Raw genomic sequence first — 26199 nt, 5'->3', positions numbered from 1 at the left:
ATTCAAACATGTGGGCCACCCGGATTATAGCAGAAAAGAGGGCCGGAGAAGGCTTTGGGGCAGGAGAACTGCTTTCCAACTGTTGACCTTCAATCTTAAGAGCAGCCACAGCTAAGGTGCACCTCAGTATCCTGTCCACTGCCTGTCCTCAACTTCATTATGCCTTCAACCTCCTAAGACAGAGATCAGCACAGCCTGTCCAAAACAGTAGGTCAAGGGGAAGTCTCCAGGGACTGACACATCATTAGAACAGAAGGGCCCTTCGTTGCACAAATAGGGAAAGTGAAGCCCCAAAGGAGCTCAGAGTGACCCAATGGGGCAGGGCAGAGCCTCCCAGCATCCAGGCCCTCCATCACAGGGACAGCTGGCTCTCACCCAACACTTTCCACTGCTCCCTGGTTGACAAGACTGGTGAAGGCTGAGGACCCTGTTCCCCAACCCCCAAAAAGCCTCACCTGCAGATAGTGATAAGTCCTGGCTTTGGCCTTGGTCTCCGGACCCAGGAGCCCCTTGCCTGGCCCGGCCCCCGGGTATCCATCCCGGCCCTGGCTGACCATCATGGTATGCCAGGCACTTCGCTTGACCGACTGTCCATCCAGTGACATGGACATGCCAGTGCAGGCAAGGCAGCGGCCTTCCGACCCGCCCGAGCGCCCCTTGAAGCTCAAGTCCCGGTAGGACCCATCTGGACCCTCCAGGCAGAAGGGACCACCAGGCTCCCCAGGGGGCCTGCCACCCGCCAGGAAGCCGCTATCACTGTCCAAGTTGTCATCGGAGCTCCACCAGCCTGTGGACTTGGCCTGATGCCGCCCATCCCCCTTGCGGTCCTTGCTCTTGCTCCTCTTGCCGTGCCGGGACTGGTGGTGGTGGTGATGGTGGTGGTGATGGTGGTGGTGGGAGGTGTGGGGGCCTCCGGAGCCTGGGCCAGGGTAGCTGTCTCCTCCAGAGCCACCTCTTCCCTCAGCCTTGGGCCCATTATAGTCCCGCTTCCCCGGCGCCTCCAGAGAGTGGGACTTGGCAAAGAGCTTCTGCACAGAATGAACCAGGTGCCGGATGCGGCTAGGGCTCTCGCTGCGGGGCTCTGGGGCAGTGCCAGTCCCTGGCGCTGGCCCGGGCCCTGCCCCTGCTGGCCCTCGCTGGTATGGTAGTGTGTGGAAGCCATCTTGTTGAACTGGCAACTGCTTTTCAAACTGATCCAGGAGTGTAGGAGGCAGGCGGGGGGCACCCTTGCCCTGTGGGTGGCCCACACAGTCTTCACAGGTGTCGAAGGGGCTCTGGCCAGGGTACATCCTGGGGAAGGTGCTGCTACCCCCCCCAACCCCGGCCCCCCCTGGCCCTCCCTCAGGGCCTACCGACGGCCCCTCACTCAGGCTCAGGGGCCCTTCAGGAGAAATGTGTCCCAGGCCAGCTCTCGGGGCACAGAAGCGGGGCTCAGTGGAGAAGGCCTCCCTGGAGCCCAGCAGGTATGGGGCCCTGGCAGCTGGGCCCACGTCCATATGCTGCTGGTCAGCAAAGCGGGCTGGGCGGGGATGGCTGCCTCGGTCGCCATGGTAACCCCTCATGGCCTCAGCAAAGGCTCTTCATAGTCTTGGGGGCCAGGCCCCAGGAACCTCCTGGAAAAATAGGGAGAAAAGGTATTTGAATTGAACAGCCCTCTTCACCTAAAACCATCTTTTATTAGGCATCCTTGTATCCCTTTAGGTAATACATATCAATTTATTATGATTAATTTTACTATCCTCCCGCAAATGGACTAAAAACTCCTTTAAACAGTCATAATAGACAGATAGACACTCAAGGGCACAAAGTAATCCCATCATTCAACGAATGCTGCAAATCCGATAAATACTTATTCACAGGAGGATATTTCCTCAGTCAAATGGGTTTTTAAATGTCCTTAGAGACTGGGCACAGTGGTTCACACCTGTACTTCTAGCACTTTGGGAGTGCAAGACAGCAGGATCACTTCTTGAGCACAAGAGCTCAAAGCTGCAGTGAACTATGATTGTATTATACCACTGCACTCCAGCCTAGGCAACAGAGCAAGACTTGGCCTCTAAATTTATATATATACATATATTTGTTTGTTTTTATATTTGTAAATGTATATTAATAAATATTTATAAATGCATATATATACATAGAAATATTTACATATATACATAGATACACATTTATTTGTAAATATATAGATATACTTTGGGATGTGTGTTTGTGTGTGTGTGTGTATCCTTAGATTACCAAAAACAAAAGAATACCCAGGGAGACATAAAATATTCAAAGGAACCAGTCTTTAGGTGAACTAGCTTTTAACAAGCTGGCATTAGGCAAATAGATCCACAGCCACATATCTACCCCAACCCTGCCCTACACCCCACTGTTGCAAGAGCCAGGCCTCAGGGTCACAGCTCCCAGCTGCTGTGAACAAAGAGAACACTGGACCCAAATCTACATATCCAGCACCATCCCACAGAGCAATCCCTCCCCTTCCTTCCACACCCTGTGCATTCCATCTGGCCGCAGGCTCCTTCTCCCTCCCCTGTGGACTGAAATAAGGAGAATCTGAGATGACTCTTCCTCCTTCCTCTTCTGGGTTCCAAATATTTCCCCCATGAAATTACCCCTTTTGCCTTTTACCCCCCACCCTCCACTCCCATTCCACTGGAGGGGAATCATGAAGGAGGAAAATCCGTGAAGAAGAACAGCAGCTACACAAAGTAGCATCTGAATCCTAAACTGGGATTGGAACCCAGGAGTTCCTCCTCCCAGGAACAGAGGGAATGCAAGACAGGAAAGCGATGGAGAAAAAACTCAGGAACCAGTGCTCCTGGCCTCCATCCCAGGCTTGCCAAGGCTACAGGACAGAGAGGTCAGCTCTCAGCAAGAGCTGCCTCCAATCAGGACTCCAGGAGCTGCCAGGATAGGAGCTACGGCAGGAGGGAGTGACAGCAGGAGGGACAGGGACAGAGGAGCTGGCAGACGGTGCCCTCCCTCATCCTCGGCCAGGCTCCTGGGCCATCTGCTGACTAGGAGGGATGACAGCCTCAAAGGCTCCAGACAGCGGCACCTCCGAGACTCATTCTCTTTCTCCCTACCACCACCTCCCCACACCCACCTTTCTTCAGATCCTGCCCATCTCTCATCTCCTACTATTTCCCAAGTACTTGCTATATACCAGGTATTGTGCATACCTGATACTCTCTAATCTTACTGAAATCTTGTAATGCAGATATTATCCACACTTACCCATGAGAAAATTGAGCTCAAAATGGTGAGGTCACACAGCCAGTAAGTGGATGAGTCACTTTGAATCAAGATTCAAACCCATTATTCTGGCATGAGAACCTGAGTCTAATCCCCGCTCCCAGACTCTTCTATCACTCACCATCCAGGGTGTCCCATCCTTGATGTCAGGATCCCCACCACCAGGCAGAATCCTAACTTCAGAAGGCTCAGGACCACTGGCTCCTGATGGAAAAGAAAAGGATGGTAAGCAAAAGGGGAGCGACGTTTTCCCACCGTCCTCAGAGGACTGGTCTCTGGCCCTGACAGTTTCCCTTCCCAACCCCCCCAAACCAGGACTGATTGGATCCACCATGATGCAGAGCCTTTGAACCCCCAGGGAAATGAGGTTGGCTTCATTATTCAAATACATGCAAATGAGCTTACAGGTTGGACTACCTCCAACTGCAGGTGTCTGTGGGATCTGTCCATGGTGCTGAGCCACTGCATTTTTTTTTTTTTTTTTTTTTTCCATTGCCCTCAAATATGATTCCATTCCACAAACATTTGTTGAACAGCTACCATAAGCAAGAGAGTGAGAAGTGTATAGAGGTGATTTCAGAGTGGTCCCTGTCCTCGAGGGGTTTAGAGTCTAACAGGGGAACAACCTCTCACGTGACAGAGTTATTTCAGGCCACTTTATTTTTGCACAAACTGTACCCTCCTCCTAGAATTTCCTTTCATCCACCTCAAAGCCCTCCCCCTGGCTAACACTTACTCATATTAAGCCCCACCTTCCCTTAAAGACTTTCTGTGCTCTTATTCTAGGTTATGCTCTTTATCGGGCTTTTATAACACCCTGGGTGTCCCCATGAAAGCAGCCTTCACACTGCATTGAAAATGTCTGTTTCGGTTTCTGTCTCCCCACTTAGAATGTGGTCTTCTTCAGGATAGGAGCCAAGTCCTATTCATCTCTGCATCTCCAGCACCTAACTCAGGGCTTTGCCCAGAGCCAGTCCTTAATAAACATTCACTAAGTAGACGAACAAATGACTGTGCTGTAAAGAGGTACCAAAATGTTAGGCTACTTCAGATGAGGATGGGACCAGATTCAATAGAGGGCAGTCGAGGAAGACTTCTCAGAGGAGAGGGTGTTTGTGATGGAGTACAAGATGTCTGTGTGTCCCATACACATAGGTGATGGGGAAGAGAACCTACCCAGTGGAGGAAACAACAAGCACAGGGAGAAGAGGTTTGCAAATAGGAGATTCTAAGGGGTAGGCTCAGAGAGTTCTGGCAGACAGGGAATGGCAAATAGTGGGAATAGGAGAGAGAAAATCAGAAAGTAAGACGATCCTGAAGTTTGCAGCAGCCGTGACTGGAAGACTAATGATGCCATTATTAGACACAGGGACATCAGGAAGAAGAGCTAGCTTTGCAAGCATGATTAATAGTAGTGGAAAAGGCACAGTCAGACATCAGGAAGAACTTCCTGACCCTGAAGGATGTGAGACAATGAAGAAGACTGTGGTTTCCTAAGAATCTTCCATAGAGGACAGGGTGAGACATACCCAGCCCCTGGCCCACCCTGGAGCCTGGACTGTAGAAGCTGTTGGTTACACTGCCTAAAGGGAGACTGGGGTGACCTCACGGATACCAACTGCCTGGCTCTGGATGACAATTCTCCTCCATTGCCCTTCTTTGGGGAAAGAGGGAATTTCAGGCCAAGACGGCCTCTCAAGTAGTTGTTGAAAAAGCACTTGGAAGCATCTCTCTGCCTTGGATAGAAGATGGAAAAACAGTCTGGTCTTTCATCCATGTCATTCTCTTTCCTCTTCCTGCCCCAGGCAAGACCTGTATTTCAGACTTACGGCACAAAAGGCCACTTTGGCAGAAGCCCAGACCGTCCCATTTGCTCTGTGTGTGGCGACATCAAGCTAGGGCCTCATGGAACTTCCCAGGGGTGGACATTCCCAGGTGCCCCTCTGTCTCCTGCTTCATGCAGGTGCTGCTGGCAAGCTGCTCAGCTTTCATCAAGATCCTATGAAACTTCAGCCCCTCTGGCATCAATCCACATTCTCCTTGCTCTTGTCTTGGAGAAGATGGGCCCTATAATTGCTGCTCTCCAGACAGATCACCCCTCAACTCCTTTACCCAGATCCTACAGGGCAGCCCTGTATAGTGAAAAAGCACAGGTCCTGAGACCAGAACGTATGTGACACCTGACGTACCAGAGGTGGCCTACCCTCTCTAAGCCTCAGGATACCTGCTCACCTAGCTCCCAGGATTTCAATGGGTATCAAATAATAAAATCACTCTTACAAACTCTAAAAGATTAATACAGTGTAATCCCTCATGAGAAGCCTTTCTTTGGATTTACAAAATCCCCAGTGTCCAAATAGTAAACAGTATAATCAAAATCCAAATGACTGGGAGCAGGAGATATCCAATTTATGGATTTTCTAAAGAAAATATTTAATTAACAACTGGCTTCCTCCTATATATTATGCTTTATGATCACATTCCTCCCCCTACATCACCCGCCTTCACTCTGTTACTAAACAAAATCAATGGGAGGGAAAATTCAGTCCATCACCATGCCCTATGGGTTTTGCTTCCTAAAAAAAAAAAAAACAGATGTGCCCATTTATTCCATATCCACCATATCACTGTTGGCTGACTCGCTAAAACTCATTCCCAGCCTCCTTGTCCTTATCTCGGCCTCCTTTGTAACTAGAGGCCACATGATTCCATTTTGGTTAATGATATATACATGGAAGCATAACGAGGGTTTCTGGGAAAGACTTTGCCTTTGTGACCAAAGGGGTAGGAATTGCTAGTGCCATCTTTCCTCCCCTTATTTTTGGCTTGACTACAACCATGATGGCCAGAGCTAGGGCCGCTATCTTGCCACCACAAGAGGCCTAGAGAACTGCAGAGATGTCAGTTCTGACATCATCGGGCCATGGAACCAATATGAACAGTTGCTTTACTCCAGGTCTACATATGATAAGGAATGCGCTCTTTATTTAAACCACTGTTGGCCAGATTTCCTGTAGTATTTGCAGCAGAAAGCACTGCTAATGAATCCAACTGTTCCTGAGAACACCATCTCCTGCCTGCATGCCTGCACGTCTTCTCCTAACTGGTCTCCCTGCTTCCGTTCTTACCCCGCTCCAATCCAAATGGTCACTTGAAAATGCAAATCTCATCATGTCACTTCTCTGCTTAAAACTCTTCATTGGTTTATTGATGTTCTTAGGATAAAATGCCTTCACTTGTCCAACAAGACCTGCAGGGTCTGGCCCTTCCTACTTTTCCAGCATCCTCTCACAACATGCTCCCCTTGCTTTCTCTGCAGCAGCCAGGATAGTCTTTTGTCAGTCCCATGATCCCTCGCATCACGCGGCCTATTCCCCCTGTTGGGAAAGCTTTTCCTACCCACCTCTGCCTTGCTAACTCCTACACACCCTTCAGATCTCAGCCCAGTTGTTGCTTCCTCGGGGAAGCTTTCTCTGGCCTCCCTGACTAGGTCAGATCCCCCTGCTGTTTGCTCTCAAGGCATCATGTACCTGTCTCTTATACTGTTACCATTTAAAATATGTGTGACTCCTAAATTGTCCATCTCTCCCACTAGAAGGTAAGCTCCACATAAGTGCAGGAATTGTATCCATCTTACCCACTGAATTGTCCCCAGTCCCTAGAACAACACTTAGCATATGGCAGGCATTTGTTGAGTGCATGTGAGTCTACAAAGAACAAGATCCTTTCATTTATGATATTTTATGTGATTCCCACAACTATTCCAAGGGATAGATATTGTCCACCCCCCACCACCTTCCAGTGTACAAAAGAAGAAACTGAGGTTTGGAGAGGCTAACTTGAGCTCCTCAAGATCACACTGAGAGCTGCTGTCAAAGCCAGAAGTCAAATCCAGTGTTGGCCGATTCCAACACCTTAGCTTTTCTCCATCTGTGTTGCCAGCCCAGAGAAGTCAAACTTATTCAATGCCATTCTGAAGTGAGCACAGTAATGAAAGTGAATGTTTTTTTTTTAAAGTAAACAAACAAATAAAAAGACCTCATCCATACATATCTCCCAGAGCTAACCAGAGTGTAATTTAGCCTTTTCCCATGTGTGGTGAGCACTGAGTTTATACTAAGCCCAAGGTCAGATTGGTATAGAATAAAGGACACTCCCTGAAGTCCTATGACAATTCTGGGTGCTGGTGTTATTTTCCCATTTTTATTGCACCAAGTCATCCATCCACTATCCCAGGACACAGAGAGCTGCCCGAACGGTGAGAGGGCCGAAGGAAGCAGCCACTTTAGCAGTAGTCTATGGTTGGCTGGAAAGTGGTGAGTGAAGGAGTCTGGGAGGTTGCCGTGTGTGACAAATTCTTCTCTGATGCAGCTCAAATCTATCTGGGAATGGAAGAAGTGGCACAGATGCCGTCACCAAGAAATTACCCAATTTAGCACCAACTACACAATCCAGCAATTAGTTTCTTAAACCGGAACTTGCTGGGGGCTGCCAGGCTGGCGGGGTTGTTGTTACAAATCTCACTGGGAAACCAGCTGTGTAATTCACCAGGAGGTTGTCACTGCCCCAAGCAATTACCTTCCAGAAAAAGAATGGAAAATGGGAGAAGGAGTCAGAGTGTTTTCTCTCCCTCTCCCCTAGGGCCCTGCCCAGCCAAATCAGTTGGTTTTCCTTTCTTGAGACCTAGGCAACTCACAGACTCCCTTGATTAAAGCAGTTATTGGTATGGACTCTGCCATCAGACTCTGTGGGCTCAAATCCCTTTCCACTCACTTAATGGCTGTGTGTACTTGGGTAAGTGATTCACCTCTCTTAACCTGTTTCCTCATCTGTAAAATGGGGATAATATTAGAGCCATAATAAAGGTGTGAATGATGTAAGGTTTAACAAGGTAAAGCATGTAAATCCCTTAGCACTGTCCCTGGCACATGATAAATACTCACTAATGGTAGCTATCTTTATCATTGTTTCCTCCATTGGTTTACAGTGACATTGGGTAGGTCACTCAATTTCTCTGGATGATCATCTAACACCAAAGATACTCACCTGGGGAAAAGATAAGGCGTTCTTACTCTAGATTGTCCACATCCAGGTACCCAGAGATCCAGGTGTGTTTGACAAAGGCCAGTATCTCAGCGTTTGGCACAAAGTGATGCCTTGGGCCAAGATGAAGATTTCAAAAATCAAATTTTAGCCAATTCACTCCTTCCCCAGGAAGCTGTCTGGGAGAGCTACAAGCTGGACATGACGATCCAAACAGCAGCAAAAGGTTAGAGTTGTTCCCTTATGAAGGTCAGCCCTATCCAATCCCCTCACCTGGAGCCTATGAGGTCATCCCCACATCAGTTCCAACACAGTAGAACTTCCAGCAAGTGAGGCCTAGAATTCATTTTGCTGCTTTCAGCCTGGCTCCTCCAAGCCTGTGATAAGCCATGTGTGTCCCTAGGATCCCAAAGTTTTAGGCTTTGTCTACCCACCCCCTCTCCCTGTGTTAACCAACCAGTATAGACAGGATTGTGCCTCAGTTTCTCTGTCCAGCCTTTCACACTGGGAGCCCTAACACAGAGCCTCTGACCTGCAGCTCATACCCCTGATTATTCAACTGTGCCCATGGATAGGCATCCCTCTGCCCCCTCAGCCCCTGGTCTCTTCCTGCATCCAGTTCTGCCTGAGCCCCCCTGACTGATTTGACACTGGCCTTGCCCAGATGCCTGGATCTCTGTAGTTGGGCTGGTGTCCTAGTCCCTGGCCTCCCTCAACCCCACTACCCACCCCTATTGCTGAAGACTTGGCATGCCTTGTATCCAACCCCACACCTTAGGACCCCAAGGGAAATCACCTCCTCTTCCCCTCACTACCCCAGAAAATGGAGAAGGAAGAAGGGGAAACAGGATGGAAGGAGGGAGGCTTGCCGTTTTATTCACTCATCTTTATTACTTTATTTAATCAACTCTTCCTAGGGGCTTAGGGCAGAAATTTTACAGAAAATGGGTTTACAGCTCCAAAACACTCGAGCCATTTAGGCAGATACAAGTCTAAATCCATCTCCTGACCCACTGGACAGTGCTCAGCCTGTGAATAACCCACACTACCTATAATCTCTTTGAAAATCCCACCTCAGGGGGCTTTGCACTTGATGTTCTCTCTGCTGGAACACTCTGCCCCAGATATTCCCATGGCTTCCTCTGTCTCAGAAGAGACAGAGAGGCCTATCTGACCACTCCAACTAAAGTTGAGCTGCAACCCTGGGAATGCTCTACATCAGCTGCTTCATTGCCCTCAGAGCACTGATTGCCCTTTGAAATTATTTTCTTTGTCTATTGTATGTTTATAGTATGTCTCCCCATAGTAGAACATAAGCTCCAGAAGGGCAGGGACTGTGTCTGTTTTGTGTGCTGCTGCATTTTGAGTGTCTAGAACAATGCCTGCCACTAAACGGTGTTTTAAAAAATACCTATTCTGTGAATGAATGTTTTCCCTTGCTGCCCTCATCCACTCTGCTCCTATGTACAACAGCCCACAGAAAGGACCTCCACTCCTTTCTCTTCAAAGGCTTTGGAGAGTCCTGGAGAATCTGGTATTAGAAATCCAGCCTCTATACCCAGGGCCTTGTTCATAATGTTTGTCTAGCCACTCTGCTTAGCAGGTAAAGATGGTTCTTTTCCAGTTGCATCTAGGTCTCCCCCAGATATGTCCCTTTGCAGAGCTCAGGGAAGGTAGTGGAGGGAGAAGGGAGAGTAAGAAGGAAAAAGGTGGCCCTCCCCATGCTGCAGAGAGAAAGAATGAGGCACAACTTTCAGGGATGGACTGCAGGAGCAGAGTTCGGGGTCTACCACCTAGTCCCACACAGGTCTCTTCACTCAGACTTGCTGGGCCCCAGCTCCCTTCCCAGCTAGGGCCATGTACCCAACAGGCATCGGAAGCAGAGCCTGGGTTTCCTCCTCCTTCTCCAGGGCTGCCAAAGGCCCTTTGAGACACAATTCAGCCTGATCAGCCTCACTCCTTCATGCCCCCTAATGGCAGCCATAGCCATCTGCTTCCAGCCTTTTCTCAGCTATCTCTTCCTTTTCTGTCAACTGAACCAATTCTTAGGCTATGCTGCCTTATCATTTCCACTTTTCCCCTCTCCTGAAAGTCCCTAGGGGCCTTCTTTGGGGAAGACTGCACAATTGCTGAAAGGGAGGACTTCTAGGATCAGAACTCTTCTAGGACCAGAACTCTTCTAGGACCCTTGTTAGGGGCAGCTGGTGAGAAACTGTGGCTTCTGGATCTTACGCTAAACTGTTTTGAGTTCATATCCCAGGTCCACCACTTACTAGACGTGTGGCCTCAAGGAAGCCTCTTCGCCTCTCTCAAGTTCAGTTTCCCCATTTTCAAATGGGAGCAAGAGTAGCCCCTTTCTCACTGTGATGTCACGAGGACTAAGATAATGAAGGTAAAGTATCTAGCAGGGTGCTGAGGGCTAACTATTGCTAACTAGGGAGAAACTACTTAAATGCATGAGACTTGGAGACAGGGAGAGGATCCCTAGACAGCTTTGGGCAAAGGCTGTAACTATCCATACATGACTTGGTTTGGATCAGAAATGGGTAGTCTGAAAACTCATCTGTTTCTTACATGTAGGAATTTCTGTTGGCCTGGGCTCCTTTTGAAGACCTCCCACACCCTGGCTACCCGAAGACAGCAGAGCAGTCCTAGTAGCCAAAGATAGTGGCATCTGAGAGGACGAGAGGACCTTGATTTGCAGACTCCCACAAACTCCTGTAGCCAGGGTTAGTGGCCTCTCTTCCAACTCCAGGGATCGGGAAGGGAAAGCCCAGCAACCTCATAGCTGGGTATTGGAGAGCCAATCATCCACCTCCATCCATTATATCACAATCTATCTTTATGACCATGAGCAATTTGTGTTATCTGCCTGAGCCTCAGTTTTCTCATCTGTAAAATGGGATCACAATACCTACCTCCTTAGCTTGTGGCAATGAGTAACTAAGCTGACCTATCCAATGCAACTGCACATATATCTCCCTATGTTGGCTTCTTTTGACTTTAGCACCAAAGCACCTTCTTTCATTTGCATGTGATTTGGGCTGCTGCTACTCTAGCTTCCAGGATGCTCCACATCTGAGCCTGCCAGGGCCATCAAAGAATAGCAGATAGGAGCCCAAGCCCATGGCAGGGGTCCACTGGGCAGGAGTTTCTCAGCCTGGCCACACCAATGACCTTTCCTACTCTCTGGCCCAGGCATCTGGTCCCCTCTTTGTGTCCAGAACTTGGGACTGCCTCCTGGATTAGCACATTGTCCTGTAAGCTCTCTGTGTGAGCTGGGACAGGGGCTTCTAGCAATAGGGACTGAGCCCTCTTTCTGGGCCTTTCCCACAGAAGAGTCAACCACAGGAAGCCAACCACGAAGGCTGACTGGTTGGCTGACTGCCAGGTTCACGTCGTGGCAGCTCCCACCCCTCATCTCTGCCTGTAACCCTGCCTGACCCTGCCCCAGCTTCAGGGATGTCTATACCTCTGCTCTTTCTGGGTTTCAGAGAAGACAGCCAGGAGCTGAAAGACACAGCATGAGAGCACACAGAGAGAAAAGGCAGCACAGACTGCAAAACCCCTGTCCTCCCAACCTTAAACCCTCTGGTGCCACTCTCTTCCAAGGTGTACTCTCTTCCAAGAGGCCTCCCCTACAAGTGCCCTCCCATCAATCCCAGGACACAATTGCCAGCTCCTCTTGGGTCTCATCCCTCTATTCCTTCCCCACAGTAGGGTAAAGAGTTGTTTGTAAGCTGTGAGTTCCTTGAAGGCCAGGATTCAGGGGATCTATCGCTACATGGACAGACATGGCATACAGTAGGTGCTCAGTGAGTTCAGGGTCAGCAACCGAGCCATCAAGGAGTGTCCCACAGCTGAGGCGTAGCGAAACGGGGAGAAACGGGGGGAAAGGATGGCAATGACTCCCTGCAGCTGGACCAGAACTCCCCAGCAGATAGAAGTGCTCCAGCGTGATGTGGCTTTCCTAAAGAGCTGGGAGTGTCCTGTCTGGGGAGGCGTGCAAGCAGAGGACTGCTTTGCAGGACGGTACAGTGTGCATTCAAGCACTGAATACATTGAATACATTTCAGACCAGACAACCTCTGGTGCCTTTCAACTCTGAAGTCTAAGGTTAGGCTCCTGAATACCTACAATTGTCCAGGCCCAGTGTTAAGTGCTTTAGATGTTTTTCTTCGTATAATCCTCACAACTATCCTTTGCAGTAGACACTATCATTACTCCCATTTTATAGGTGAGGAAACTGAAGCTTATAAATATAAAGAAAATTTCCCAAGGTCATACAGATGGTGGAAGAAGGATTTGAATCTCAGTCTGGGTCCAGGCCTGACCAAGGCCCAGGCTGAACAAACACTTCCATTTAAATTTTATTTTATTTATGTATTTATGTATTTATTTAGAGACAGAGTCTCGCTCTGTCACCAGGCTGGAGTGCACTGGTGCGATCTCGGCTCACTGCAACCTCTGCCTCCCAGGTTCAAGCAATTCCCCTGCCTCAGCTTCCTGAGTAGCTGGGACTACAGGCTGGTGCCACCACACCTGGCTAATTCTTTTTTGTAGTTTAGTAGAGACAGGGTTTCACCATGTTGGCCAGGATGGTCTCGGTCTCCCTGACCTCACAATCTGCCAGCCTCAGCTTCCCAAAGTGCTGGGATTACAGGCGTGAGCCACTGTGCTCGACCTCAGAGCGCCTTTAAAGTAGCATGTCTCCCTGACCAAACTGGTCTGAGGAGGCCAATAGGTGGACCCCAGTGTGCCCTTTCTCATTACTCAGCCCCGGGAAACCTTCCATCTCTGTCATCGTTTCCTCATACACAGCTATACATGGCCCCAAGACTGCTCATTCACAAATTAACAGGTGTTCAGCCAGAGGCAAATTACATAGCCACACAGTCATCCACACACAACTTACACAGCACCTGACCTCATCTATATAGTCACTGTCACGCACTATACACAGATCCACACAAACTTGTTCCTAAGAGGGTTCATACACCTCATGTGCATTTCCATCTGATAGATCCTTTTTCCTTTTCTTTTCTTTTCTTTTTTTTCCAGATAGGATTTTGCTCTGTCACCCAGACTGGAGTGCAGTGGCACTATCACGGCTCACTGCAGCCTTGATCTCCGAGGCTCAAGCAATCCTCCTGCCTCAGCCTCCCGAGTACCTGGGACTACAGGCATGTACCATTGTGCCTGGCTAACTTTTTATTTTTTTGTAGAGACAGTGTCACTATGTTGCCATGGCTGGTCTTGAACTCCTGGGCTCAAGAGATCCTCCTGCCTTGGCCTCCCAAAGTGCTGGGATTATAGGCTTGAGCCACCACGCCTATTCATCAAATAGACTTTGATGCTTGTGTGCATAGAAGCTGCACAGATACAAAACCTTAAATACGTGTCCACATGTTTATCCCCGTATGACAGAAATACATGACCATTTCACAGCGCTTAGGCACCCACATCTGCTCAAGATCACTCACCAAATCCTCCCCAAAGAAGAACTTTATCCATTGTTCCCAGATCCAGTACTACGCCCAGGTGAGCCATGATGCTCCTTCTCTCTGGGGTTGGCCAGGCCGTCCAGAGAGGGGAAGAAGGCTCAGCCTGCCTGTGATGGATGGAATTAATCTACTGAGCTGGAGAAACTAAATAATTAAATCCCTAATCACCCCCCAAGCCAGCCCAGGCCAATATAGCTGAGGGAGGGAGGGGGCTCGGAGGCCCAGACCAATATCCTAGAGAAAAGGAGGGGCTTGGGAAATGAGGCAGAGGCAGAACCCTCTGGGGGGTCTCTCAGAGGAACTCTGCCAGCCAGGCATACAGACAGACAGACAGACAGACAGGCATGGTTCTCCAGTGCCACAGGCTCCCTTTCCACATGGAAATGAAGCAGTTTGGGAAGACGACCTGCCACCATCCACTGACACAGGGAGAGGGGAGGGGCAGAATCCTACTTCCACCCTTCTGGAGCCCTTCCTGCTTCGCCTCGAGGTGTGTCCCGGGGGTCTATGGGGATGGCAAGCAGGACGCTCAGAGTGTCCAGGGTGGAGGCAGACAAGGGGTCTGCTCAATGCAGAGCTGATGTGGTCTCAGCCAGGCCTTGGCCCACCCCTGCCCCTCTGAGAACAGACTCAGCCTGATGCAGATGGCAGGGGAGGACCCCTCCACACAGATTCACCTGCTGCCCTTAGGAAGTGGGTCCAGCACGTGGCTAATAGGCTGAGGATGGGGCAGAGGCCCGGGCAGGGGGGCTCAGGAAATCAGCCGGGGAACAGGCCCCAGTCCGATTGGCTGAAAAGTGGGTCATTTTCCTTTTGAAAAATAGTGAGAAAATGGAGAAGTAGGTCGGGCTCTTATCCCCTCAGCCCCAGGCACCACCCCCGACTTGAGAGGTAAGGAGAGAGGGAGGCGCCTGAACGTGCCAAAGCCCCATATACCCTAGGACCCTGGCCAGGACCCCACAGTGTGGGAAGCCAAGGTCATCATTACTCAGGACATCCAAGGACATGCACACTCCGAGGCCAGCGCTGGAACACCAGCCCCACCCTGCCCCAGGGGATCTGGGGTGAAAGGAGCTAGGGCCGGGCCAAGCTAGAGGGGTGGGGGCTTCCACACGCAGGACCCTGAGGAACCCCTCCCATCCCCGTGTCTGCTGTGAAGCCTCCTCTCCTCTCTTCTCCTCCCTTTCCTCATCGTCCACGTGGGCAGAGTCGTTGCCATGACACCGCGGGCAGGTGGGCGGCTCTGGCGGCTGCTTCGGCCCAACCCCCATGCTCACAGCCCAGGTGGGAGGGGAGCGGCTTCAGCACCCTGGCCCCTAGCCCAGATGAGAGAAGAGAGAGGCAAGAGGCCCCCCTACACCCCTATAGCCTGGAAGGGGCTCTACCACTGGCCTCTCAGTCATGAAGCAACCCAGCCCCGTGCTTACAGGTCCGGGGGAGGAAGTGCCAAAGAGGATCTTAGGCCTTGACCACTCCTCTCCACCAGAGGTCCCTGGAGTGGCATGGGGTGGGGCAGACCCCCAACTCCCACTTCCTCCTTTTCTTAGCAGCTATCCTCCCAGCTTTCCCCACATACTATGTCTTAGTCTCTTCATGCTAGCAGCTGATTGGTCCTGCCTGAGGTTTAACCTCAGTTGCTCATTTTGCCACACAAGCTCAATTCTCCATGCTCTCTTGGGAGAAAGGAAAACAACCAGGCCGGGCACAGTGACTCACGCCTGTAATCCCAGCACTTTGGGAGGCCAAGGTGGGCGGATCACTTGAGGTCAGGAGTTTGAGACCAGCCTGGCCAACATGGTGAAACACCCGTCTCCACTAAAAATACAAAAATTAGTTGGGCGTGGTGGCACATGCCTGTAATCCCAGCTACTCAGGAAGCTGAGGCAGGGGAGTCGCTTGAACCCAGGCGGCAGAGGTTGCAGTGAGCTGAGATCATGCCACTGCACTCCAGCCTGGGTGACAGAGCGAGACTCCATCTAAAAAAAAAAAGGAAAGGAAAGGAAACAACCAAAGTCGAGACACTCAGAGAAATTCCTCCCCTACTGCCAGGCCACAAAATGTCTTATAGAAATGGGGATCCCTTCCTCTAGGTCTCCCCGTGTACCTGAATTCACATCACAACCCTGGGGACAAATCATTCCTAAGTCCATACTTGGCTAAGGCATCCACACCACCAGGGTAAAGGACCAAGAGTGGAGCAAGAGAAGAAGGGAAGAAGGGAAGAGGTTGGGGCCAGGCATTAGAAGCTGCCTGAGGATGCTGTCCCGCCGCTACCATATCTGGCTTCAGGAAGTCTGGGCCATGCCTGAGCTTTCCATCTCTGAGCTCTGCGCAGTCATTCCTCTTCTCTCTACTCCTCTCACAGTCCACGTGCCTCTCTCCAAGTGTCTCTAAGTCTCTATCTGTGGCTCTGACCTCCTAAGACTATTCCTTTGCTCAAGACCCAGCTCCCGACTCCTGTTTCCTATGGCAGGAGCCCTGCATCACTGACAGGGTGGAACCACAGAGACCCCTGCGTGGCAGCCTGGCTGGCCGGAATTAACATACATGGGATATTGGTGACAAGATCCAAAGGAAGGGAGAACTGCAGTCGGCATTAGCTGGAGGGTGTCCAGCCTGTCATGAGGTGTTCATGACACACATACCACACATACATACAAAGACACTTTTACTTTCCTCCTTAGCCTTCCCCTACTAAAACAGCAGATGTGATTTAAGTACAAGCACATGCATGTATATTTGTGCAAGCATGTGTTTGTAGATTGTGTCTCCTTTTCTCCACCCCCACTGCTGGTGTTCTACGTCAGGCCACTCTCATCCTAATTGCTCACCAAAGCTATGACAACAGGTTCCTAACTGGTCTCCCGGCCTTGCGTCTTGTTCCACCTTGATCCTTTCTCCTCACTGGCTGCCAGCTATGTAAAATTTCTTTATTCAACAAGTATGTATCGAGTGCCTACTCCAAGCTGAATACTCTTCTGGACACTGTAGATACAGCAATGAACAAAAAAGATGAAGCTCCGGTGTTCATGAAGTTTATATTCTAGTGGAAAAAGAGGGATGATAAGCAAATATATAAAATAATGGTGGTGGCAAGTACTGAGATAAACAATAATAATAATAATGGAGTGAGGAGATAGAATGACAATAGGCTATTTAAGATAGACTATTGGGGAGGTCTTTCCAAATACGTGACTTTTGAGCAAAGACTTGAATATAATGAGGAAGTGAGTTGCCTGGATATCTGGGGGAAGAGCATTTCAGGCTGAGGGGAAAAGCAAGGGCGATTGCCTCCACATGGAACTGTGCTTTTTATGGAACAGAAAAGAAGCCCACGTAGGAGTGGCCCCTGAGATCCAGGAGGTAATAGGGGGCTTTGCACACATAGCACTCATGTTGCTCAGGATGCACTACACTTTGGATTTCACTCTGAGTGAGACGGAAAGCAAGTGGAAAGGAAAGACCTCATTTTACTCTGGCTGCTTTTTGGGGAAGAGTCTTTGGAGGTGGGGCTGGCAAGGGTGGAAGTGGGAAGACCATCTGGAATATTTCCTGTCACCGAAATACCTGTTCCCACAGTTGCTCACCTGGTAAGCACCTGTTCAACTTTTAAGCCTCAACTCAAAAGCCTCCCCTTCTATGGATCCTTTACCAAACCTGTCCCTTCCCCACTCCAGAGCCAACCTACCTCTCTTTAGGTCCCCACTCCCTCCAATGAACACTTAAGTGTATCTACCCTCCTTAACACTCTCCTTATTTGGTTCCAGGTCCTTTATCCTCCCAAGATTGCAAGTTATCCGAGGTCAGGGACCATCCCTAGTGCCCAACACAGCATGCGGCACATTAGAGGCATAAAATAACCACTGGTTGAATGAATGGATGCATTGGGTGAGGCACGTGTGATGGGGAAGGATATGTTTGCAAGCTATTGTTAACCTGGATGAGTGAGATGCACAAATATATGGCCATGGGTTGTAATCAGACAAATGTTAGCATATGCCCACATATTTCTGTATATTCTGTTCACATGTATATGTGTTAGCATGTATGTGCATACTGACAAATCCCCATGTTGGTATAGACACTCCTGTAGATTTGTTAATGGATGTACGTGTTAAGAAGTGCACCTATGTTGATATATCCCTATTATGGCACAGACAAGTAATATGCTCATGTACCTGTACACGTGTATTGCCACGTCTTGTATGTGTGAGGCTTATGCACGCACTTGGGCTCCCCTCTTGCTCACTATCCCTTTCATCCACTAGGCCCAACTTGTTGGATTTTGAAACCTCTGTAGCAATGTTAATATTTATGTCCCCATCCTCTTTCCCCACAGACAGCCCTGAGCACCACAGCATCTGAACAACCTGAAGCCTGGATTTCTGACTCGGCTATCCCCAAGGCCTTATAGGTTTACCCTCTGCAAACTCCTTTCATATGATGGAGAAGAGTTGGCTCCCAAGGACATGAGAATTTGAGAGACTTCAGAGAGCCTACTTTCTGGAGAAGAGCTACAAGTAGCAGGGTGATCAAGTTCAAGGTAATGGGAAGACACTTTGGGGTAGCCCAACATTCAGTCAGAATTGGTCTCTATCTCTCTTTCTCACATTTATTCACAAGTTTGGCTCAACTTGTGTACATATATTCGTATGTGGTTGATACGGTATGTATATGCATGCCCCACATACATGCTCACATGCATGCTTACACTCACACATATGCATTACTGGATAAGCACACCACACACACACACAGACACACACACACTGGTTTAATTCAGTAATTTCCTTCTCATTCACATATATACATGAATGCATACATAAGAGTCATACATATATATACACACATTCACACTTATACAAATAAATGTGCTTATACACATATACACAGCACACTCACACATACTTATGTACATATACACAGTCATATACCCACTCACAGGCAGAAATACACATGCATGTCCATGGAGTCCCAGATCTTGCAGAGATATCCAGCCCCTCCCCTGGCTTCTATCCTGTCCACAAAGTTTGTATTCTCTCCAAGTACATCACAAGTTTGCGTTTGCTCTCTCCTCTTGCTAGTCTCCCACTTCTCTATTTGGAAAGTTGTTCCTGTTATCAATGAGATATACCCACTCCTGGACACATCCCATTCCCACCCACTCTCAGGGGGAAAAGAAACGTCACTTTTTTAAAAAGGGCTCTGTCATGCCCTTATCCCATGCCTAGAGAAACAAATATTTCCTCAGACAACCTTGGTAGGAGTAACAATAAAGTAGGTGTACCTCTTCAAACCCAGGAGACAATCCCCCCGTATATGCAACCCCTTAACTCTGAAAAAGAAAGAATGAAAGAAAAGAAAGAGAAAATATCAAGGCCAAAGGCCTTCCTCCCAGTACCTCTGGGTAAAAGTCTAACACTCTCAAACTCCAAAACGGTTATTGGGGTAGAGGAAGAAACAGTAAGGAAATTAACTGTGGGCACTAAAACCTCCTAGGACACCCCTTTTCTTCCCTAGAGGGCAACTTCATGATGAGTGAACCCCTCCCTTCCCAGCCTGTGGGCCCTGCCAAGGGAGAGGGTAGACCAGGGGGCTTAAAAATGTAAAGGGGGTGACCTGGGCTCAAATAACAAATGAAGCAAGTATTTTAAAAACAGAAGCTGGGAAGGGAGCAGAGAGGCAAGCTGCAGACACCTCCTGGCAGGGAAGCAGCTGCTGGAACAGTGGATCAGGAAGAGCAGGACTCTCCAAGGGGCCAGGGAAAAGGGGGTGGACATCTAGCATTTCATGTGGGGGTGGAGGGGTGACTGCTTCAGGCAGGAGCAGCAGCTCCAAAGTAAAGTCTTATCAAAGCTGTTATGTAACCAAGGGAGCTGAGTGGAGCACAAACACCTCCCCTCCCCAAACAGGCACCCACACCCACACCCACCACCTCCCGGCACCCACAGCAGAGGAAAACTCAGCTCCTCCCAAGCAGCTAGAGAAGGCAGGAATCATCTTGATGAGTTACATCAAAAACATGATGGGTGAGGGGCTCCTTATGAACTACAAGTCACATCTGGGAAGGGATCAACTGGTTCAGTTTGAGGTCCCTAGATTCCTCTCCCTTTTCTTGAACTCTCTGCCACACCCAATTTTTGCCCAGTATTATCTGGAAACTGTCTCCTTCCTCTCCTCACAGGGAGGATCCCATTTGAATATTTGATTGTACTCTTGGGGATGGGAGGTGAAGCCACTATCAACCCTTCCTGCCTGTTGTTCCCCTACAGACTCATCTGCACGTCCTGACATTTGGCTCTCATCCCCCTGGGATGACAAGGGAAGGGACCTTGAGAAATAACTCCTTGCTCTATCCCCTTCATGGTTACAAAGACAGTGCATAAGAATACAGATACTAATGACCCTGACTCTAAGTAATAAGGAGAAAGATATCCAAGAGAACTAAAGACTGAGATCCAGACCTCATCCCTCCATTTGAATATTTTTTACTCCCCCAGATCTTCCTCTTTTCCCACTGCCCTGTCTCCAGTAGCCTCCTCCTTCTCTTCTCCATGGCACTGAACAACCCCACCCACTCCTTGAATCTTTTGCTTAAAAATCTTCCTCCCCAACAAAAAGTCTCTCCCAAATGCTGCTCTGAGCTAGGTTTGGAAATGGACAGAACACAAAACAGGCTTGCAGAATATTTCAGTGTCCCCTGTCCCAAATCCCAAAGTATGGTGGGCAAGGGAATATCAAGCGGTCAATCAAGTGATCCTGAACTCCTGAGCTGTAACCACCCCACACCTAACCAGAAAGAACCAAGTTCTCTTAATCCAGCAGCACCTTGAGCCTGAATTTCTGGGCCCCAGTAGGTGAAAGGCTGGTATCAATATCTCTGAGCTTGTTGCGCTAAAAAACATTCCCAGGAGATAAGATCTCACAGGCACAAAATCATTCTCCAACTCTACCCCGATAATAACAGTAGGATGGTTTTGGAAGGGAGAGGGGGAACTGAAACAGCAAAAGAGGAGAGGGGCCCCTTGGCAGAAGGGTTCCTAAATACCACTAACAACTGTGAGAACTAAAACATAGGAAGAACCCCAAATACATATTTCCATCCAGGGACTCTGCCCTTGGAAAGTGGGTCATCTGGGAGAATTTTTCTAGTGAGCCCTTCCCACTGCCCACCGCCTCTCCACCATCGGGACCGAACGAAGCCTCATTCAGCACTCGGGACAGCTCCGAAGGCGCAAACCCCCGCCGAGTCCCATTCAGCACCCGGGACAGTTCCCAGCGACATTCCCGGCCCCGGTAGTCAGAAACCCAGGCTGCCAGGAAGGAACAGGCTTACCCCACCACACACCCTCTTTAGAACAGAAGCCCCTCTCCCCTGCCCCTCCCACTGTCACTCCCATCCACCGGGGGCACCTGACAATCCCCCCCCACCTTCCCTCTATGTCCCAAGAGAGAAAAGAAACCCAGACATGGGGCTTCCCTGAGGGAGCCTTGAGAGAGGACCCCACCCACCTTCCTTCAGCCCAGAGCCTCTCAACGCCACTCACAGCTGGTTCTAAAAACCACTTTCCTTCTTAATCACCACCCCAAAAATAAAAGAAATACTCACGTGGGGGCTTCCAGCCCTGCAGACAGATGTGGTGGGGAGAGGCAGAGAGAGGTAGCTCCCCAAACCCTGTTCTGAGCCCCCTTTCTGAAGGAGCCAGCTCCCATCTGGACTGGGGGGAGGAGAGACATGTGGAAGCACTGAGTGAGGGGAGGGGAGAGGGGAGAGGGGAAGAAGCAGGAGCGAAGGACTGCGGGGCGGGGGTGTCGAGATGGGGGCGAGGGAATCCTTTTTAATTGCATTCTCTTCCCATGTCTACATCAGCCCTGCAGGCTCAGCTCTTTAATATTTACACACAGGAAGAGGAGAGGATGAGAAAGAACAGAGAGTGAGGGGGGCAGAGACTACCTGAGCTCAAAGGGCATAGAAGCAGGGACCTTTGGGAGCTAGGAGCTTGGGCCCCTGACACCATCTCCAGCCCACTTCCACTCTGAGCTCTTGACTGGAAGGAAGAAGAAGGAACCCTGGGACCATTCTGTCCCTTTGTTAACAAGACACTTTGAAGCTGCATCAGAAAAAGATCAGATCCCCACCCACATACCTGGACACCCCCACAAACCCAGATTTCTTGGGGGCCTTATGTGCAGATGGTAGAGACAGTATTCAGGCACAAGCATGTTCTGAAGCTTGGAAGCATGTTTGCCTGTGGGCTGCTGTGTAAAAACACATGAACATGTCAGCTAGCATGTATAAGTTTATACAAGCATGTTCTGAGTGTTTTCACATGTTAACAGCCCACACAATCATATGCAAGCCTATGTAACCATATGTGTAAACCAGCTTCCAAGCAGCCTCCCCGCAGCTCTCCAGCTACAGTCCCAGGGACAAGGCCACCCACTTCTCCAGACTCCCTTATTCCCAGACCCCTCCCTCAAAGCCTCACTTTTTCTGTCTGTGACATGGGAAGAAGGGCTGGTAGGAAGAGATGCTGCATGGAGCCCAGGGGCCTGACAAGTTATTAGCAACGATGAGCTGGCAGCTCGTTACCATAACGATGGTGCCACTGCCTCACCCCAGCTCAAACCCAGACTCCCCAGACAGCAGGAGGCCCGCTGAGCCAGCAGCCTTCAGACTGGGGAGGGGCGGGGTGGATAAAGAGGAAATCAAGACATAATGCTTGCACAGTGGAGGGTACACAGCTGTTCTTCCAACCCCCACTGAGTGACAAAGCTTTGACTCTACCAAGTGGGAATGAAATCAGAATCTGGGAAGGTTTCCTGACCATGGGGATGGTAAGACCAGAAGGGGTCTTTGGAAGCTCCTCTAGGCAAAAGTTTTTATCATTTGCTCCCTTCACCACCTCACCCCCAAAAAACTAAAACGCAACCAAATATGGGGCCCCTTGCTGAATTTCAGTCTCCCCACCTGTAATATGGGGGCAATCCCTTTATCATTTGTCCTAGACTCTTGGAAGATTTCATTAGAAAGGGTTTAGGGGTAACTACAGACCCTTCCTAAATCAGACAAGCCCCAGAAGTTTCTGTATTCATTAGGAACCCAATAAGGTAAGGAATAGTCCATCCAGCTAGAGGCAAAATGCATTGGAAATTGGGGAGGATGAAGGAAAACGAGCTTAGCCAGCTCAAGCCCCAACATCAGCTGGAAGAGATGATGTTAGGTGTCAGGCAGCCGCTGAAAGCAGGTACTAACATGAAAAAGTCTGGGAGTCTGGCCTGTAGCAGCTCCAGCCCCTCACCATCAGGAATCAAGACAAGACAAGCCCATGGCCTACCTCGATGGTGGGTGTGGCTAGGAATCCCCATCCCCAGCGACATCTGTAGCGCCCTCTCTTTGGCAAGGAGTCCCAAGTTGAAAGATGTACAGCCTTAGGCTTTTTGAGTCTTCATTTCTTTTCCAAAAATCCCCTGTACTCAGCTCTGATGGGGGTGGGGAGAGTTCAGGAATAGAAGGCAACATGGAGGACTGCAAAGTTCCTGGTCTAAGATTAGCCTAGGAACCCACAAATTTGTTGTGTGACCTTGGGCAAATCTGCTCCCTTCTCAGGGCTTCAGAGTCCCCAGTTTGTAATGAAGACATTGGACCAAGTCAATTCTAAGGTTCCTCTCCTGGCCATCATTCTACAGCTACATACAAGCTCACTCCTTGGATGTGAGCCCCCTGGCACAAAATTCAGTGGGCCCTGCCTGCCAGATCAGTGGGGCAGTGGCGGGTGGGAGATGCGGGGGCTGTATGTGAGGCCGTTCATCCTATGTTCATGTTCCTTTTAGAAACACCTGCCACCCTAGCCCTCCCAGCTCCCTTTTTAGACCCTGATTCACTGCCAGCTCACGAAGCCTCTCCCTGCCCTCCCTCCTCTCTTTTCCCCCCCTCTCTCTTTTAGGCATTGGCAGCTGGGTGCAGAAGTAGCCCCAGCACTCAGGGAATGCTGCGCAGAGGTAGAGGGCAGTGCCCCAGGGTCAGAGAGAGCACACCAGGAAGTACCACTCTCTAACCTTGGCCCAGCCCAGTGCTTTGGGTGACTGAAAGACCTGGGCTGAAGTCTTTCTGTACCACTGACTAGCAGTGTGTGGTTGTGGGAAATGCAATTCATTTCTCAAGCCTCAACATCCTCATCTGTAAATCAGCATTATATTTGGTTGAACCATGTGAAATTGCTGTTTTTGTAGGTTAAATAAAAACAGTTGAATATTGGCAATGTCATATGGCTTAACGTGATACCTGTCCTGCCTGCTTCCCAAGGCTGTTGGGGAAATAAGAAGAGTTCAGAGGGCAGCATTTTCAAAAGCCCTGAACTAATATGAGGGCATTATTTTATTATTATTACTTCAAAGAGCTTAGGATAGACCCACCCGGAGCCAGTGGACTGAACCAATGACCCAGAACTTGAAGGCTTGGGACTTGGAAGTCTGGGAGAGCGCCACCTGCTCTGATGACTAACAGGGCAGACGCTTCCACCTGGCCTCCTCGTCTCCTAGCTCTAAAAGGCCCTCGGTGAAGCATTATCGAGATGACACAAGTTCCCAGGCCCCCAAAAGGAGAAGCAGCACACACAGGCACATACTCCAGCTCACCCCAGATCCCCCCTCCCACCCACCAGGGACCTCAGCATGCAGGAAGGACACGACCAGCAACATCCCAGAGGGCACCCCCTGAGGTAGGTGAAGGTAGAGACCAAGGTGGGGAGTGCCACATAGCTCTTGCCTGAATGAAGGGTCAGGGGTCCCCAGAGAAGGGGGGATGATCTGACCTCGGAAAAGTCTCATCTCCCTGTCCCATATCCCACCAGGAATGGGAGGACGGTGGGGGGACAAAGCACAGGTGTGGGTGATTCAGAGTGAACCGTGCTCAGATACACTCTCTCTCACACAGCCAACGCACGCGCGCACACTCGCGCACACACACACAGTCACACAGGGCAGATACCGGGACGCACTCACAGAGATAGTCACACCGGCACATACATCCATTCACACACTCACAGAGACACACACGGGGACAACACACACACATTCACTCACATGTCCACAGATACATACACAGTACCACCCTCCACACTCACGCTGCATACACCCACTAACATGCACACACACTCTCGCCCACAGTGGCACACGCACACACGGCATACACTCACCGGCACACACAATCACCCACAGACCCACACAGCGACACGCACTCACATTCACACACCTGCAGAGGAAACTTCTCTCCGGATCTCCCCAACACTACGACTTCCCCCCCCAACCAGCGGGCTACTCCCTCCCAGACCCAAGCCTCCAGCCGGGCGAGGGCTGGGCCGGGGCTGCCCCCGCGGCCCTGACCGGGAGAGTGGGTCCGCGGTCCGCGTGGTCCCCCGCCCGCCCCTCGGGTCTGGCCCGCTGGCAGCCAGGCCGGGGCAGGGGCGGGGGCAGCCGAGGAGGCCCAGCCCCTCCCCCCTCCCGGGGCCGGGAGCTGAGGCCGCCGGAGCCCGGGGCGTGGGCGGCGCCGGGACCGCAGCCGGGCCGAGCCTGGGGGGCGCTGCAGAGGGCGCCGCAAGCGCGGCCCCGTCCCCACTCCTCCCCGCGGCTTACCTGGCCCGGCTCGGGCTACGGCCGGGTTACATGGTGCCAGCGGCCCGGGCCGGGGGCGCTGCGGCGTTGGGCAGGCGGGCAGGGACCGGGGCCCGGCACTGCGGAGCCCCCAGCTGAGGGGCCGCGCCGGCTGCGGAGCCCCGAGCGAGCGCCGAGCGGCAGCGGGCGCGAGAGCGGGAGGCGGCCAAGCCACGGAGGCTGGATTTCCCGGGGACCGGGAAGGGGAGGCGGGGGGGATCCCGCCCGCGCGCTCCGCCCCCGCCCCCGCCCCCGCGCAGGGCGACCGAGCCGGGAGAGGGAGAGGGAGAGGGAGGAGGACCGAGCTCCTCGCCCCCGCGCGGACCCAGGAGAGCCGAGGTCGCCGCCCGCGGGCGGCCGCCGGGGTCCCCGAGGAGCGCCCACCTCGCTGAGCGACGGTGCTGGGGGCGCCCAGGGTAGGGGCAGGAATGAGATCCCCCTCCCTGGGGACCCAGGAACAGGCACCCGAAGTGTCACGGCCACGCACAGCCGACCTGGGCACAGGGACCCAAGCTCGGCGGCGGGCGGGCGGCCGGGGGCCAGCTCAGCCTCACTGACCGGGTCTCGCCCCCAGCCGAGGCGCAGTCACGCCCTGAATGTCACACACAGCTCCCAGGCCCGTCCGCTTAGGAGACTCTCCTTCGGGCTTTCCCAGTCGGCCGCCCGACCTCAGCTCCTGGCCTGGGGTCAGGGAGCCCCCCCTCTTCTGCCCCAGCCCCTGCCAGGATGGGGCGCT

General features: G+C 51.0%; 1 protein-coding gene across 1 annotated transcript in view; it reads right to left on the bottom strand.

The window, feature by feature from the left end:
• The window catches only part of DLGAP3 (DLG associated protein 3), a 64151-nt gene extending 38506 nt beyond the window's left edge, over positions 1-25645 (bottom strand). Inside the window, exons 1-3 of the mRNA XM_033227176.1 lie at positions 25446-25645; positions 3386-3468; positions 456-1613 (exon numbers count right to left, since the gene is read on the bottom strand). Coding sequence (XP_033083067.1) covers positions 456-1562 — 1107 coding nt within the window. The 5' untranslated portion in view covers positions 1563-1613; positions 3386-3468; positions 25446-25645. The remainder of the gene's footprint in view (positions 1-455; positions 1614-3385; positions 3469-25445) is intronic.
• Positions 25646-26199: the final 554 nt, after the last annotated feature.

The sequence above is a fragment of the Trachypithecus francoisi genome, unplaced genomic scaffold (genome assembly GCF_009764315.1).
Source record: "Trachypithecus francoisi isolate TF-2019V2 unplaced genomic scaffold, Tfra_2.0 Lachesis_group12, whole genome shotgun sequence".
Taxonomy (NCBI): Eukaryota; Metazoa; Chordata; class Mammalia; order Primates; family Cercopithecidae; genus Trachypithecus; species Trachypithecus francoisi.
This window is presented reverse-complemented; position numbering and strand designations above follow the sequence as displayed.